This window comes from Ziziphus jujuba, chromosome 3, assembly GCF_031755915.1.
Source record: "Ziziphus jujuba cultivar Dongzao chromosome 3, ASM3175591v1".
NCBI lineage: Eukaryota > Viridiplantae > Streptophyta > Magnoliopsida > Rosales > Rhamnaceae > Ziziphus > Ziziphus jujuba.
The window spans coordinates 25,076,382-25,092,934 of NC_083381.1; the positions used below are offsets into that span (position 1 = coordinate 25,076,382).

The 16,553-nt window shown below is 33.2% G+C and overlaps 3 protein-coding genes across 4 annotated transcripts; 1 reads left to right on the forward strand and 2 right to left on the reverse strand.

The window, feature by feature from the left end:
* Window positions 1-711: 711 nt before the first annotated feature.
* Window positions 712-3,850, reverse strand: LOC107413176 (armadillo repeat-containing protein LFR). The gene is made up of 8 exons (XM_016021055.4): window positions 3,548-3,850; window positions 2,698-2,867; window positions 2,412-2,554; window positions 2,062-2,318; window positions 1,695-1,800; window positions 1,462-1,600; window positions 1,244-1,371; window positions 712-1,130 (listed from the first exon to the last, which is right to left on the reverse strand). Exons 1-8 carry the CDS (start codon window positions 3,735-3,737, stop codon window positions 875-877), a joined length of 1,389 nt encoding a protein of 462 aa, XP_015876541.3. The 5' UTR covers window positions 3,738-3,850; the 3' UTR covers window positions 712-874.
* A 516-nt stretch (window positions 3,851-4,366) lies between these two features.
* Window positions 4,367-7,827, reverse strand: LOC107413135 (uncharacterized). Of its 2 annotated transcripts, XM_060815746.1 has the most exons (13): window positions 7,504-7,827; window positions 7,264-7,362; window positions 7,086-7,143; window positions 6,898-6,978; window positions 6,734-6,805; window positions 6,404-6,651; window positions 6,225-6,296; window positions 6,001-6,020; window positions 5,580-5,745; window positions 5,409-5,490; window positions 5,265-5,311; window positions 4,967-5,048; window positions 4,367-4,630 (listed from the first exon to the last, which is right to left on the reverse strand). In XM_060815746.1, exons 1-13 carry the CDS (start codon window positions 7,719-7,721, stop codon window positions 4,547-4,549), a joined length of 1,329 nt encoding a protein of 442 aa, XP_060671729.1. In that variant the 5' UTR covers window positions 7,722-7,827; the 3' UTR covers window positions 4,367-4,546. The 2 variants fall into 2 exon arrangements, with proteins under 2 accessions (XP_060671729.1, XP_015876494.3); XM_016021008.4 differs by lacking the exon at window positions 6,001-6,020 and having other exon boundaries at window positions 5,580-5,696; window positions 7,504-7,824.
* A 734-nt stretch (window positions 7,828-8,561) lies between these two features.
* Window positions 8,562-12,318, forward strand: LOC107413123 (GDP-mannose 3,5-epimerase 1). Its single transcript, XM_016020989.4, has 7 exons — window positions 8,562-8,736; window positions 9,890-10,288; window positions 10,512-10,605; window positions 10,697-10,826; window positions 10,933-11,065; window positions 11,589-11,796; window positions 11,899-12,318. Exons 2-7 carry the CDS (start codon window positions 9,891-9,893, stop codon window positions 12,052-12,054), a joined length of 1,119 nt encoding a protein of 372 aa, XP_015876475.1. The 5' UTR covers window positions 8,562-8,736; window position 9,890; the 3' UTR covers window positions 12,055-12,318.
* The last annotated feature ends 4,235 nt before the right edge of the window (window positions 12,319-16,553 follow it).

A 16,553-nucleotide genomic window follows, 5' to 3' on the forward strand; every position in this document is an offset into this window, starting at 1 on the left:
AAAGTTGATTTGATTGCTAACTCACTCACATCTGTGTTTATAGAAGCTGTGTATTTAAAATACTAAATGAAAATAAATTGTTCTAAATGATTAAAAAAATCAATTCGTGTCCAACTATATTTTCTTTATTTAATTATTTTAAAAAGTAGCAATAATATTCTATTGATAATTATCAATAACATGGGCTATATTGTTATTATTATTATTATTTTATCACATAACATGGACTATTATTAGCATTATGAATTTGGTCAATATTATTACTCAGTCTGGTAGAAAAGAAACTGAATATTCTAAAATTTTCCGATGGAAAACTACGTAACATGAAATGCTGTATTCTGATGGTTTCAGAACATAACATGCGTCTTCTTGTATCTTTCTCTACTTTTCCTTCATACATATATATTAGCTCATTACTTTTGCAAAAGCGAATTTTATTGCAGTAGGTAAGCAAACTTTGCTGCCCTTGCAATATGTATGGCAAGTGTTTTTCCCGTATTCAGTGGAATTAGTTTTTTTCATTTTTCATTTTTTTTTCATTTTTTTTTTTTTTTTTTTTTTGCCCTTTTCTAGAGACAGACCATTTTCTTCGAAAATTAGACATGTTGGGAACCAAAACAAAATTTAGGTTCTTTTTATATTATTATTTTGAGACAAACCCACAAAAAAGGTTAACCAACTTGAATCGAAAAAGTTATTAATACATGTTGCTCAACGAATAAGAAAGTAATCCAATTTTGACCAAAATGTTACTCAACCAAGCTGTACATAGAAATTAGACTACACGTATAGTCATTAGCTGGCCAACAATACAATACATTTCATACAAACCAAAGTCAAACATTCAACCAAGATTTCTACAGAATCTTAAAAATTACATACCCCAGACACCACGTGCAGCTGCAACTTTGTTATTTGGTCTAGATGTCAATTCGTACAATATCCTGGCAAAAGTATCAGAATATCTAGCATCAGAGAATAGAATCTCTGCAAAGGCATTCTCATAAGCAAGAAGCAAAGCTCTGTTCTGTGGTTCAGACACAAGGCTCTCCAATATCATTGCAGCTTTTCTACAAACTTCTGGAACCGGATGTGGCGCTTTGATAACTTTTAGCAGTCTGTCAATTGCCCTGAAATGAGTGGTTTTATGACATAATAGTGAGGAAAAATTATTTTAAGATTCATGATGGAGATTTTTTTAAGTAAATTTAACTTCAGAAAATTGTGAGGAAAGAACTCCCACCATCTTTCACTTGCAAGTTTCAACCTACAGTCCATGTTTACTTCAGCAAGGTTATAAAGTGCACCAACAGCAGCTGCTTGCGCATCTAATGCTGGTAAACTCATAAGATCAACCAAGCGCTTGTGTATCTGCAGAATATATTAAGCCCGCATTAAGTCTTTTTATATTATTACTATTGATATTAAACACGTTTAGAACAAGGAATTTCACAACTTAACCTGTGGAACAAAGTTAAGAAGAAAAGGTCCATTATCAGGGTTTATTATCAACCGCCCAAGTAACTCAGCTGCGGCACAATGCCAGGCTTTAACTGTAGATCCCAGCACGCCCATGATTGCTTGAACTGCACGTATTTCTCTGTTTGGTAGAAACATTCAACTAACTTATCAGCCAAAAGCCAGAAAAAAGAATTGCACGAAGTAAACAAGGATGGATGTAAAAGTTCTCTTACGTTATCTTAATGTAGGATGGTTTCGATGAGCTAAAAATTCGAAGATCAAGATATGGAGCCAAATTTACAATTGTCTCGAGAGCATTTGTCACTAGTTCTTCATCCTCTATTAATAAACTTTCAGGTTAAATTCCAGACCAAACGCATAAATAAAAAACAGCTCAAAAAATCTGAATTATAGCACTTTTATTACATAAATCTCAAGGGCAATTAGTCAATGAAGTCTACCAATTGAGAATAAATCGCACCATCAAATATTTCACATTTATAAATATTTAATTGAAAGAAGAAAGTCTCTTGATGTGAGAAGCTATTAACTCAAGACTGCATTGAAGAAACAAATAGCTATTGAAGCAACAGTTCTCACCTGTAACGTAGTCTTCAATGCACTGGAATACTGTTTCCAAGCAATGCCTATGTTGAGCCATAATCATTTCATTTTCTGGCATGAAAGAGAAGTTACGGATGATGTTTGAAGCAGCAACAGCACACTGCTGTTTTTCTGCTCGCCCTTCTTCATCAAGATTAAAGAGACCATCTTCATCAAGCCACCACTCTGATGGACGACTTTTGGTCACATTATTTGGCGTTGATGATTCTGTGACAGAAGAACCGGATCCCAAGCTACAAGGTGATAATTATCCGACAATCAAGTCCTCTCTCAAATAAAAATTTACATAATTCAAGATTACAAGCCTTTAAATAAGTAGGACTCACCCAGAATGCAGAAGACCGCCATTGGAGCCCAATGCCTCATATTCATGCCCAAATCCTGTTACCATAGAATTTGCACCTAAAGTTCTTACTCTTGGTTCCTTTATGAGTTCTTTAGAAAGTGCGATATCACGCCAGTCATCAATCTGTTACAATACAGTTACAACATAAGAGTTTCAATTCAAATTTGGTAGAACATGAAGATGCAATGAACAAGAGTTATAACACTATAATTTTGCTAAAAAGACCTATGGGAATGAAAAATGTAAATATACAAAGGAAGACATACAACTTGCAGTAGAGCATCAAGCAAACCAGGAATTTTTGCAAGTGCAGTTGAATCTTTTCGAAAGTCATCCTTTTCTTTGAAAGAGAGTAAAGTGAGAGTATTCAACGCCCATGTCAGTTCACTCTTTAGTCCACTCTGAAGAGCCAGAACTATCCTTTTATTGTTTTGATCTGGAAAGAACAAGGCGCAAGGGAAAATATATGAAATAAGATGCACAAGAAAGAATTCCACAAATTTTTAAAGGTTAAGTTTTTAAAATGTCACAGAATTTAAACACCGCTACGTACACAATTTCTAGTTAACAATCACATCTCATAAAAATTCAATCTATAAATAATCAATCTTGGTATAATTACAACACTTTTCTGTTCTTCTAAAAATCAAAACCTTGCATCCGTTACCCACATTTTACCAGAATATATTATTTCAAGGCATCACCTAGCGAGGCTTAGATCAATTATTGCCAGCATTAAAATTATCACTGCTTTCTCAGCCACTAAAAAGCCACCCACTTGCAAAAGCAATTTGAAGTTCATATAAAACTGAGTAAAACTTTATGTCCACCATGTTCCTTTCAATTACACAACTTTAACGGATGCAAAACAATTTCCAAAGATCCAAACTTTTTTAAACTTTCTTCAGACATACATATAATAAAAGCCCCAAAACAAAAACAAAACCTAATTTTGTTTCCTCAAGTAGGCCTTCGCAATATAGAGCACTCGAACCCTACTGTGTTAGCTCAGTTAGTTTCATCCCTATGAACTGATTAATACTATAAATAAGAGAAAACCTAATTCAACTTGAAAATTTAAATTAAAATGCGCTGGCGTTTTTTGATAAAACTGACCAGCGAAAGAGCTGTGGACGTGAAGAGACGGGCCGAGGAGGGTCGACGGAGCTGCAGTATCGGCGGCTGCTGCTGCTGCGGCGGCGGCAGCATTGCTGCTAGTGCTACCAAAGGGGCGGCCTCTCTTCGCCGGCGGAGCTGCAGCCCCGCCGGCACCTCCACCCAATTTGCTCTGTTCCCTCTTCTGCATTCCTCTCTCTCTTGGTGGGCTACGACGGCGATGATTTCAAATTTAGGATTCTAAAGCCTAATTTCCGAACCCGATCCGCTCTCTCACTCCCAATATTTCTCGGGTCGGGCCACGGAATATTGGCCCATGTCTTTTCTTTGTTGGGCTTCGCCAAACAATTGGACGGTTTCCCTTCTATTATTTACATCAAAGAGAGACCATGAGTTTATCAAGGAAAAATAAAAAATAAAATACAAAAAGGAATAAAAGAATAAAAGAGAGATTATATATATATATATATACATATTATTTTCTGAGCAAAACAAAAATATAAATTAAAATTACAAAAGTATTTTAATCTAATTAAAATTATGAAACAAAAAGTTGTCCGTAGCCAATGACCACCAACAAAGCATCAAGAGGGTTGTGGCCAACCCCCCCAACTTAGTTGTCATCAGCCTCTCGACTGATAACTTGTTAGGAGAACTTAAAAGGGGAAAAAGGTATATAATAAGTTTAAAAATAAGCCTGACAAGGATTTTTTTTTTTTTTTTTTTTTTGATCTTTTGGTAATTTTATTTTATTTTTTGGTGCATACTATAGTGTTTTTCAACTGAACATTCTCTTTTATTTTATTTGCTCTTCAACGCTAAAAAATAATTTGATCAATATAAAAGAAACAATGGAAACGGCTACATGCATATCAATATATATATATATATATATATACACACACACATTCATTTCACTTCGTGATGCAATGAGCTTGGTTCAAATAGCTCACAATTTGTACAAATATATATATAATTTCTCCTTGCGTTCCCTGTAACTCAAAGAACAGCAGCGTTCATGAATCGATGGTTCAGTACAGCCTCTGCAATTGGTCGTTTTCGGAAGTCAGGATTTAGCATTGCCTACACCAACATATTTAACCTTGTTTTAGAAGGGAGTTTTAATCTTATCACCACAATGTTAAGCATCAATCAAACAATCAAAGAGATATTAAAAATCTGAACAAATCTATTGCACTATTGCTCATTAAATTCTCCTACAAATATAGACCCTTAATGATTTTACTAAAACTGGGACAGGCGTAGACTTTACTGAACATGTCATTGTAGGATTTGTTCAAACACTAGCAAAGCATTCTGCAAATGAATCAGGATTATGAAGGTTGCAGTGAAACATGTCATTCATTTAAAACCAAGAGAAAATGGCAAAATTGTTGATGTTTGTAATATTATTCTCACCTGGAGTAACTCCCAACCAGCTCCATCTCCAAGATCTAGGAAGGCAACACCATCTAATAACCGGTCATCTGCTAAACAGTACCTGGCATAAGAAGGCAGGAAAATGAAAAGGGTAACAAACAAAAACATGAACAAGACTAAAAGAGCCAACAAAAACCAGCGCAAAAGATCTTTCTTAGCCTGAATGAATAATGGAGACATATATTAACAGGATTATGCAGATGAAACGTCAATGACCAAGTGCATTAATCTAAAATCACGTGAAATATTTGATTATAGGATATAGACAGTATCTTACTCTCTTGCAGCACCTAGATCAAGCTGAAAGGTGCTCTCCAGAAGCCTCTGTAAGTGGAGGACATAAAGTAGTTTAAAGAATTGCTACTGTCACTCTTGTTAATTAATCAAAAACAAAAACATAGGTCCAGTAACAGTAAGGCACCTGCAAAGAGAGGCTATCTATAATGCCTGCTTCACAAAATGGAACAAAAGCCAAGTATGCAAAGAGAAGACCTGCTTCATATCTGCATGGAAACAAGTAAAAAGAATGTGAAATATAATGCTGATCCAGACATCGAACCTCCTAAACCGAAGCAAAGTCTGAATAGTTTACATGTCATCTGCTATTCCAAAGGCTCTTTTCTCCAAAGCCGTGAAGGCACCAGCAGAAGTTGCTCGTCTCCAAAGTCCCTCTGAGAATGATCCAAGTCCCTCCTCTAGATTTGAGTACCTAGGAATCCATGTCATTGGATGTAGAACTGTTTTAAGGTATAGAGTACCTGAAAATATTTATGAACAGTTTCACAACATTTTAAAAATAAGGGTTTTCTTCTCAAAAAATATTCTTAAGAGTGCCTGAAAATATTTATGAACAGTTTCACAACATTTTAAAAATAAGGGTTTTCTTCTCAAAATATATTCTTTGCATTGATTGAGGCAATTTATGTTCATGTGAGAAGCAGATTGAAATCAAAACACGACTGCATCATGCATATCTGAACCAACAACAGCAACCCTCAAAAAGGTTTGAGTACCTAAATTCTTGATTGTATTGCTACAAAATGGTAAAAAGATGATGATGATAATAATAATAATAATATCAGAAACAAAAAGCGCAAATTAGAAGTCAACAAGAACAACAAAAGAAAAAAGGGATTATGAAACTCATAGAGCAGCTTTCCATTATGACTTACAAGAGATTTAAAACTACAATTAGATACAAAATAAGGGGGAGAAAAGAAGAAAAACAGTAAATTACCTAATATCAACAGAAAAAGCTAGGTCCCGGAGGCGTGGGACTAAGTACACAGCATCTCTTTCTACAATCGTGCTGCAACCAAGTATCCCACACTTTTAACAAGACATAGCAGGTGAACAGAATAATATGCAAAGAAGAAGCAGTATCTTGGAACAAATTAAATATTTCCAAAAACATACTTAAGAACAATAGAAGCTGGCCCAAGACTCTGGTGCAATCTTTCATGGTCATGCATATAAGCTAGACCTTTAAAAAGACCCTGAAGCATCTTGATTACAAAATATCTTCTACGTTTGATTGTTTCAGCTTGTTCAAAACGATTCCAAGACACATTTTCTCCTAAAGACAGTAATTTCGACACTTTCTCACTTGTAACTTTTGCATAGTCTGCTGCACTATATTTCCCATCATTACGAAAAGCAAGCCACTGCACAAAATAAAATAATTAGTGCTCTACCAAGTAGATATCAATTTTCTTAGCCTTAAGTACATAATTTTACATAACAGACCTGCTCCCCGGTTTTCGTCTCAAACCCACCTAAGAGCACCGCAAGATTCTGACATATACCTTTTGAACTGTTCTGCAAACATGAATACACAAATTTATGCATAATTTAACTAGGGAAAACCTTATGTAATATCTGAGGATACTGAAAGCAGTATGTTGTCTCACTTGAAGGAAAGCATGAGCATTTAGCTCATTTGCAGCCATCATATCAGCCTCGTTTCCACCAGCGCGTTGTCCAGGATAAACCTTCACAAATAAAACATGGCATACTATGTTAATTCATTACAATATTACCAATTCTACAGACTATAATTGAAAGCCAGAAGATTATCCTAATGGAAAAAAAAAATTACCTTGAAAACAACAGGAGTGCCTCTAAGTGGACCCTGTGACACTCTCCCTTCATAAAGTCTGCAAAAGAACTGCCATGAGTATCACCATCAATAATGCCAAATTTCTAGCTTTTTTTTTTTTTCATTTTAATTTATTTTATTTTATTTTTCAATCAAATATACATTCTTGAAAATGTACCTGATCTTTACACTGCCTTCTCCAACATCTTGAACTTTCAATCTACCCAAATCTCCGGAAGAGTATTCAGAATCTGTGCCTGATTGAAACCCTGCATAGCTGTAGCAAAAAAAAAAGGTAATATTCTCTCTTTTTCTATTTTTTTTTTTTTAATTCTATTTATCCATCTATTTTTCTCGGAAACCAAACAGAAAGTTAAAGGAAGAATCCAAGTGCGTTGAGAAATGGATAGGAGGTTACCTAGTGATATTCATGAATTCATAGCTCCCAATTAAACGTCCCACCTCGAACGAATCAGAGTCGGTGATGAAACTCGCTTTACAAAGCGGCCGATTCCAACGAGTCACGCTCAGTGAGTTGGAAGTGGAAACCGGAGCGACGGAGAAGAGACGCGTCGTCGTTGTCGGCGTCTGAATGCGGCGGAGCGAAGAGAAGCAATTGGGTGGTGAGAGGAGCATGGCGGGCTTTTCTGCGTTGGCTCTTTGCTTTTTCTGTTAAACGGAAATGGCGCGCCAAGCCAAAGGGATTGTTTGGTCGGAAAATTAAAGGATAAGAGATTAGTTGTCTAAAACATACAACCTCCGATTATTAACATAAGGAAACCAATCACCGTTTGCCACGTAACAAAGTCTTGCCTATTCAGCCCCTTCTGGTCAACAAAATTACCATATACAAAAAAATAATTATATAATATTTATGTTTTATGTTTTTTTCTTCCCCTAATATATTAAATTAAAAAAATTGAAGAATATTTGAAGATCTGCACTTTGTCTTTGTCCAACCAAAAAGTTGGTGCAGTCATTGGGTAAAATCCTGTTATAATTTTGTTAAATATTTAAAGGGATTATGGAAATAATAAACTAATCATTTACAATTTGCAAGCTAAAATCCACACGTGAAAAAAGCAAATCTTATGCGTGCATGATTATTCTGAATTATTGGCCTGTACTATCCAACAAGTATCAAGTTCAAGGCATATTATTTTGATCCAAAATGATTCCATTTTTAGAGTATACATATTGTTTTAACATCGTGGGAAGTGTTTTTTATTTCACCCAAAAAAAAAATAATAATAATCATGGGATAGTTTTATATAATTTCAGTTCTCAAAAAATAAGAGTCAATTAAAAAAAAATAGCATTTCTCTTTTTAAAATTGTTTGTTTAAATCCCGAAAATTAAAAAATAATAATAATAATGGAATTTATTAATTTTCTATAAGTTTTATTATAAGTATACATATATACTATTTTTAATTTGTAATTTTCGGAAAATCCATATTAAAATATTTTTAAATTCAACCAAAGATTGAGCTCTGTTTCTCTATTTATAGCTTACTGGGTTGCCAAGACCTCTAACTGAGATCTGCTTGAAAACTTCCACACCTACGTTCACTCTACACTCTTTAATCTTATCCAAACATCTCAAAATCTTTACAAAGCTCTCAGCTTCTTCGTTCAAAAGCAATTTTTGGGTATGCTATTTCTTTTTTTTTTTTTCTTTAATTTCTTTCTGATTTGCTCTTCTTCTTTTTTCCCTCTGAATTCCTGCCTCGAATACATAGAAACTGCTGGGTTATTATTTTATAGTTTGTGGATGTTTTTATTTGAGTTGTTTCCATAGTTGGGCTATGAATATACTCTTTCTCTATTGGGGTTCGATGTGTCATTCATGGATGCTCTGTTTCATAAAGTTTAAAAAGCTGATTTCATTTTTATCTGTTTTTGTTTTTAAGCTCTTGCTCGTTAATCATTTCTTAGCAATTGTTTTAATCCATTTCGATGGAAGGATGTATTGGGTTTTTCGTCAAATTAAACTTATAATTCTGGTTAACCGACGTAGAGTTGGTTCAAAGATTTGTTTTTTTCCTTTTTTTTTTTTTTTTTTTTGCGGATTTCCTGTTTGTTGCATGCCCTTTGGATTATGTTTGGATGAACAGAAAACTGTAGAAAAAGCAAGAAAATTGAAGTTTAACGAAGTTTTATGCTGAATCGATTCTGAGATATAAATATGAAAATAATCAGTTTAAAAATTTACTGGGATAAATTAGAAAAATTTTCTACTTTTTAATTAGGGGTGTTTTCGTTCATGTTCTAATCTTATCCTATCTTTTGTAAAAGTATGATATGCGAAAAAACCGAAAATTTCGATAAATAAAATGAATATTTTGCTTCTCTTGGCTGGCTTTGGTTAAGTATATTGATTCTCTTTTGTTCGATGTGGTCAGGGTTATTGTAGCTTTTGTCTTCGGATTTTGTTTACGAAGTAATTCGATATTAACATGAATAAGAAGAATAGATTTGTGGTGTTCTACATGCTCATATATACAATTTTGCAAACATACAATCTAATTGGTGTCTGCTTCAATCTTCAATTATATCTGGTTGGTTGAATGCTTTAGGTTTCATTTTCTCACCTGTAAGCATATCACAATTTTCTTAAAATGTAAAAGAGTTGCATAAGTTCATATTAAGTTTTTTGTTTACTTAAAAAAGGTAATTCTAGTTTTTTCTTTTTTTCTTTTCTTTTTTTTTTTTTTGGGCTTTTTAATCTTTCATATATATTTTCAACTTCTAAACCAAGGGCTCCATTACAAAAACTCATGCGTTTTTCTGGAATTAATGCAGAATGGGAAGTGTTTATGGAGAATACACCTATGAGAACCTTGAGAGGGAACCATATTGGCCTTCTGAAAAGCTTCGGGTTTCCATAACTGGAGCTGGTGGATTCATTGCCTCACATATTGCTAGACGATTGAAGAGTGAGGGTCATTATATTATTGCTTCCGACTGGAAGAAAAATGAGCACATGACAGAAGACATGTTTTGCCATGAGTTCCATCTTGTTGATCTTAGGGTGATGGATAACTGTTTAAAGGTCACAAATGGAGTTGACCATGTGTTTAACCTTGCTGCTGACATGGGAGGCATGGGTTTTATTCAGTCCAACCATTCAGTCATTATGTACAACAATACGATGATAAGCTTTAACATGCTCGAGGCTGCAAGGATCAATGGAGTTAAAAGGTTTGTTTTGTTGTATTATGACAGTGTCTGACTTTACATTTAACAATACTGCTTTTTACATTAAAATATCTAAGCAGCATATAGATCCATCATCAGTATGATTTGTTTCATATTAATTTTGCAAAGTACTTCAAAACGCATGTTTTACTCTCAGGTTTTCATATTTTAATTACTTTTGGTTGCTGTCCTGTGTGTGGAAATATGTATGTTTCATGGTTTGCAGGTTATTTTATGCCTCTAGTGCCTGCATATACCCTGAATTTAAACAGTTGGATACTAATGTGAGCTTGAAGGAGTCTGATGCTTGGCCTGCAGAGGTTTGTTCTTTTCAAGTCAATGTTTATGCATTTCTATTAATTTCAATGCTTTCAAAATTATGAATGGTACCCTCTGTTATTTGTGCAATAGCCTCAAGATGCTTATGGTTTGGAGAAACTCATGACCGAAGAATTATGCAAGCACTATACTAAGGACTTTGGCATTGAGTGTCGTGTCGGACGGTTCCATAATATTTATGGACCTTTTGGAACATGGAAAGGTAAGCTTCAATTTACTGGCAACACGCAATATGTATATGATACATATGTCTCATATTCTTTGCCACATTCATCGTCAGTTACATACCGCCTTCATTTGTTTTGCAGGTGGGAGAGAAAAGGCCCCTGCTGCTTTTTGTAGAAAAGCCCTTACTTCCACTGATAAGTTTGAGATGTGGGGAGATGGACTACAAACTCGGTCTTTCACCTTCATTGATGAATGTGTAGAAGGTGTTCTAAGGTAGCATTGTCTTTGGATGGATTTTTGCCATACTAAGATTTGCCTTAGATGTAGATTCATTTGCACTTGAGGATCTTTTTTCAATTTCAAAATTTATACATTTACTTATTTTCTTATGATTTTGAAGGTTAACATCTAATTGAAGGACTTTGTTGAACATTTTCTTTGCCTCTTTCATTTGCTAGTCTGCTTTTTAGGGGTTCTTACTTTGGGGTTGTATTGCAGCTTTTTATCACATTTATGAGTAAAACTTTTCAATCATTCATATAAATGGGGTATGTTCCCAATTTTGGATTGAAGACTTGGTTCAAGCTTTTGGAACAATTTGCTCAATCTATAATGCGATGTTCGTTATAACATGCCCACAACATCTTCTTCTTTGTTCTCCTTTCTTGGAGCCTGGTCTAATTTCTATGTGCTGGATTACTTATTATACCGCTTAATGATAATTGAAGCCACTAATAGAAAATTTCAGAAGAGGAAATGGATGTATAGTTGACTTTACTGTCTTCTTTTATTTCAGATTGACAAAATCTGACTTCCGGGAGCCAGTAAACATAGGAAGTGATGAGATGGTTAGCATGAATGAGATGGCTGAGATAGTTCTAAGCTTTGAGAACAAGAAGCTACCAATCCACCATATTCCTGGCCCTGAGGGTGTTCGTGGTCGAAATTCAGACAACACTTTAATTAAAGAAAAGCTTGGCTGGGCACCTACAATGAAGTTAAAGGTAGAGTTGGGAACAATTTGGCGTTGCTGTTGAGTCAATCCATGTAGGAAATGCAGGTTCAAATTCAATAACCATATGTTCATGTGTCTTTGAATTTTACAGGATGGGCTGAGATATACATACTTTTGGATAAAGGAACAGATTGAGAAAGAGAAAGCTCAAGGAATTGATTTAGCAGCTTATGGATCATCAAAAGTAGTTGGAACACAAGCACCAGTTGAACTTGGTTCTCTTCGTGCCGCAGATGGCAAAGAATGAATCTGATTATTCCAATTCAGTCAATGCTGGTTTAGTTGCACCATGCTTACCAAGTCATATAATCAAACCCATCATATTTTATTGCCCAGTAAATTTGGGTATAGCTAGTTTTTTTCAGGCTGCAAAGCTCCCATATGAATATATTATCAAATCTAGAATGGTGTATTTCTTCTGTCTGCATTTTGTAGCTTTGACAGATAGCTGGTGTTTGTTGTATGATTTTATATTTATTCATAAATTATGTATGTCATTATATTTGTTAAATGTTAAATCTTCAATTGCAATAATTAGCTAGCTTGTTTCCAAATCTTGAAGATGTGGACTGTGGTGACAAACTAGCCATATAAATAAAAAAATTAACCAATAAGCAAATAAATAAATAAAAACCACGGCAAAAGGCTTTACTCTTTTGCCCGTGGCCCAAAGGCACTTTTTTTTATTTGGACCCAAAGTCCACTTTTTGTTTTGCCCATTTACATTGGATATCAGCATTTCAAGTACAAACCCAAACCCCACCCAAAAACAAAATATCAAAGGGTTATTCGAAAAATAACCGCTTTACAACTTTATTTTAGAAAAATAGAAAAAAAAAATTTAAAAATAACCACCTTTTAGTACATCAGGACTAAAATATCCTTTTGTACTTTTTTTTGGGTCTATTTTTTCTACCGAAATGCAACTTTGTTTTAGTTTGTTGTTTTTGGTTTTTTTTTTTTCCTCCATTCCCTTTTCCTTTCGAAACAGAACTAGGGCATAAAAACAAAGCTTTCCTTTTTTCTTTAGAAACACACCAGCAGCGCCATTTTCACTTCAAGCAAAAAACACACCAGCAGCGTCATTTTCCCTTTTCCTTTAGAAGCAGCGCCATTTTCCACGAACTGGCAGAAAAATGGCGGAAAATTGGCGGAAAACTGGCGGAAAAGCGGAAAATTGGCCGAAATTTTGCGAAAACTGACAAACTGGAGGAAATTGGCGGAAGTTCATCTTTTTCGCCAAATTTCCTCCGTTTTTACTGTTTTTCGCAATTTTTTAGTTTTACACAAAATTTCTCCTATTTTCAAACCATATACCATCTAAGTATCTTTAAAATCACATATAACATCTCATAAATTAATTTCTTGCATACCCATATCAAATAAAAAGCTTAAAAAACCCTAAACTAATAAAACTTACAAGAAAAAAGAGAAAGAGAAAAAACAAAAAAAACACATATTTCCTTACTTTCATCTAATAAGAAAAAAGATAAAATTTTTACCTGATTTTAGTTTGAGATATGAGAAAATACAAAAAAATGAGAGTGAGAGGCGATGAGATGCAAAGAGTGACTTTAGAGAAATCCCACGAACGACTGTATAGAAACCCCACGAACGGCTATGTAGAGGAAGAAAAGAAAGGGTAAAAAAAAAATCTTTTACGTAATTTTCAATTTTATCAAGGGTATTTTTGTTCTAAGGTGGCTAGTTTTTAAAAGAAAAAAAATTTTTACTATTTTTCTAAAATGAAGTTGTAAGATGGCTAAAAAACCCATATCTTTAAAAGAAATTTTTTATAAAAAAAAAATGGAAAAGAGGAAAAAGATAATATGGGTTCTGCCGGATTAAAGAAAAGGTTGGTACACAAATCATGAAAGCATATAATTTATAAGCTTATGGTGAAGGATTGAGTCAAGGACTGAGATGGGTTACAACGAACAAACCATAATGGTCGACATGCTTATTGGAATCATGAAACATAATGAGGTACTCTCTTCGTACATATTATGAATTATTCCAAACAGAAACACACATGCTTATTTACATGTATAGATATGTGAACAAAAAGTCAATTAAGATCCACTTCTTCAGTGAAAATAATATCAGTTTCATTTTGTGGGTTCGATTTATAAAAGTCCTTTGAAAAGGGACCTACCAAGCGAAAAGAGGTGAAACCCAAAGTATGCTTTAGAATGATGGGCAAAGAGCCACTGAAAAAAATTAAAAAAATATATAAAAAAAACTATTATGAATTGAAGCACTACAAATCTATAAGCAATCTGATCAATTTGAACAGAGGCTAAAGAATGCAAAAAGCTTAAGCCTCAAAGATCAGAGAGATTTTGCAAACTATTGGTTAGTAGGTAGTTCTGAAAGTAGGTTTCAGTGATTGACAATTCTGAATCCTGTTCTGTGATTTTCCAAGTTGTTGGTTTTCAAGAATAACTATTGACTTTATATATATATATAACATTGTGATTTTGTCATGGAATTCAAAGTAGTTCTTGGGATACGTTTTGATATGGTTGGGGCAATTGTAGACCAAAAAAATAAGGTGGTGTAGTAGCTGGCTCCATAAGCTACGTAGCCTTTGTGTTTAAAAGATTTGTATGATTTCAGGCACCAAAACCAGGCGTACAATCCAAGTAATTCAAAACTTTTCTTACCAAAAGTATGCATAAAATCTCTGAAGACAGACTCTATAAGTTTGCTCATGTATTATAAGATTGAAAACTTATCATTTATTTCTTATTTTCTTGCCAGTTTTTAAGTTTGTTTGACTATGTATGAGTTTCCAAATAGTCAAGGCTCATGGGTCAAAATTTCCTAGTGCTTGTTTTTTTTTTTTTTTTTTTTTTTTTAAGGTGAATATCCTAGTGCTTGTTAAATTCTTATCATCCAAATAAATGGAAAATTTCCACTAATAAGGTGTTTAGGTAATGGTAAACTTAGTGGAAATCTAAAAATTTTTAGGAAAATAAAAAAATTTTTATTTAAATAATTATTAAAAAAAGAAATTAGATGTCATTCTAAAATTTCTTGAAAAATTGATTTTAAATATTTTTTTAAATACAGTTTTATCATTTAATTTTAACATATAAATTTATCTAATTACTTGTAATTTCTATCTTATTCTATAATTAACCAAACACTATAACAAAAATCTTAAAAAAATTGATTCGTTGAAAACTAGATCTCAAAAAACTAATTCTTAGGAATCAATTTCCTTTAATATTTTTCCTTCCACCAAACACCCCATAATTATCTCTTTTTTCCCATCAAAATCTTTACAAATGGGTGGTAAAATATAAGCAGAAAAAAACACCAAAAAAAAAAAAAAAAAAAAAAAAAAAGATCGTCATCTTTATAAATGCAATAAAATATAACGAAGAGCTAGGTTGAGAAATGTATTAAAATAAAGAGAAAAAAAATTAAAGAAAAGTGCAAAGTCTTTGTAAGTAAAAAACCTTTCACGGACAGAGCCAAAATGCCAAGGAAGTACTGTTGAGAGGAGGTAGCATTGTACTGGTCGATGAATTTGGTTTTTGGTAATGTTGTACTGGTTAATGGATTTTTGTTGGTAATGTTGTACTGGTAAATGGATTAGTACTAGATTAGCTGGTAGATACATTAATTTTTTTTCTTTTTTGTGCTCACAAATTAATTCATAGTACCTATCATAAGTTGTTTGATTGTCTCTATGAGTAATCCTGACATTAGACAGTTATTGACTTTAATACAAAGAAAGCAATTTCCATTACTCCAGTCCCTTTCTTCTCTTTATTTCTTTATTTTTTATTATTATTATTTTTGTTTTTTTGGGTTTGTGGGGCATAGTTAAGACTCACGAAATTTTTGGCAGATTATTATTTTTCTATCAAAGTAATCTAAATTTTGTTACTTCCACGTCATAGAGAGGTAACATTTTCGTTCCTTATTGATGAATTGTCATATTGGAAACAAAAAAGTCTAAAAGGCTAAGAGCTATTTTCATCCTAATAAAAAGAAAAGCAAACATGTAACAATCATGCCTTATTATATGTTTTAATAATCAATGATCACGAACTATATAAACTAAAGAACTTATAAAGTTATACCATTAAAAAAGTAAAATGTAAAGCATGTAGACTTTATAAAATAGTAATAGAATATTTGATTATGAATGATTTATTTTATCACATTCTTTCTTCTGTTACATTTATGTATAAGTTTTTCTAATAACTATGCTCCAATCGATGAAAAAGAAATATATCTTCGGAATCCATTTTGTAGTAACTTCTCTATTCACAAGTTCCAATTATTGCCCTCTATCCATGAAACATCAAGTTGGCCTCATGTTGGACCAAATTTAAGAATTTGGCATCAAATTTTGGTTGCATATTACCCACGTTTACTGCAGAATCTGCAATGACTGACAAATATGTATATAACCTTTTAGGACCAACTTGCTAAGGGGACCATTACCATACCAATTAAGAAAGTGGGGTTTCTGTAATGATGCAATTTAAATTAATGTAACAACTTGAAAGTTATCGTTATCCAATTCCTCTGAAAATTGATCATGAAGTTCACTTAGCCCTGTTCTTGTCTCTTCCTCTATTTTTTAATCTTTTTTTAGTTCTCAAACTTCAACCTATAATTTGATTGCAACAAATTTATATGCTTCTAGAAAATGTTATCAAAATCAAATTATATTCAATTTCTTTGACTTGGCTATCAAACACTCATTAGGGTTTGAAAAATATT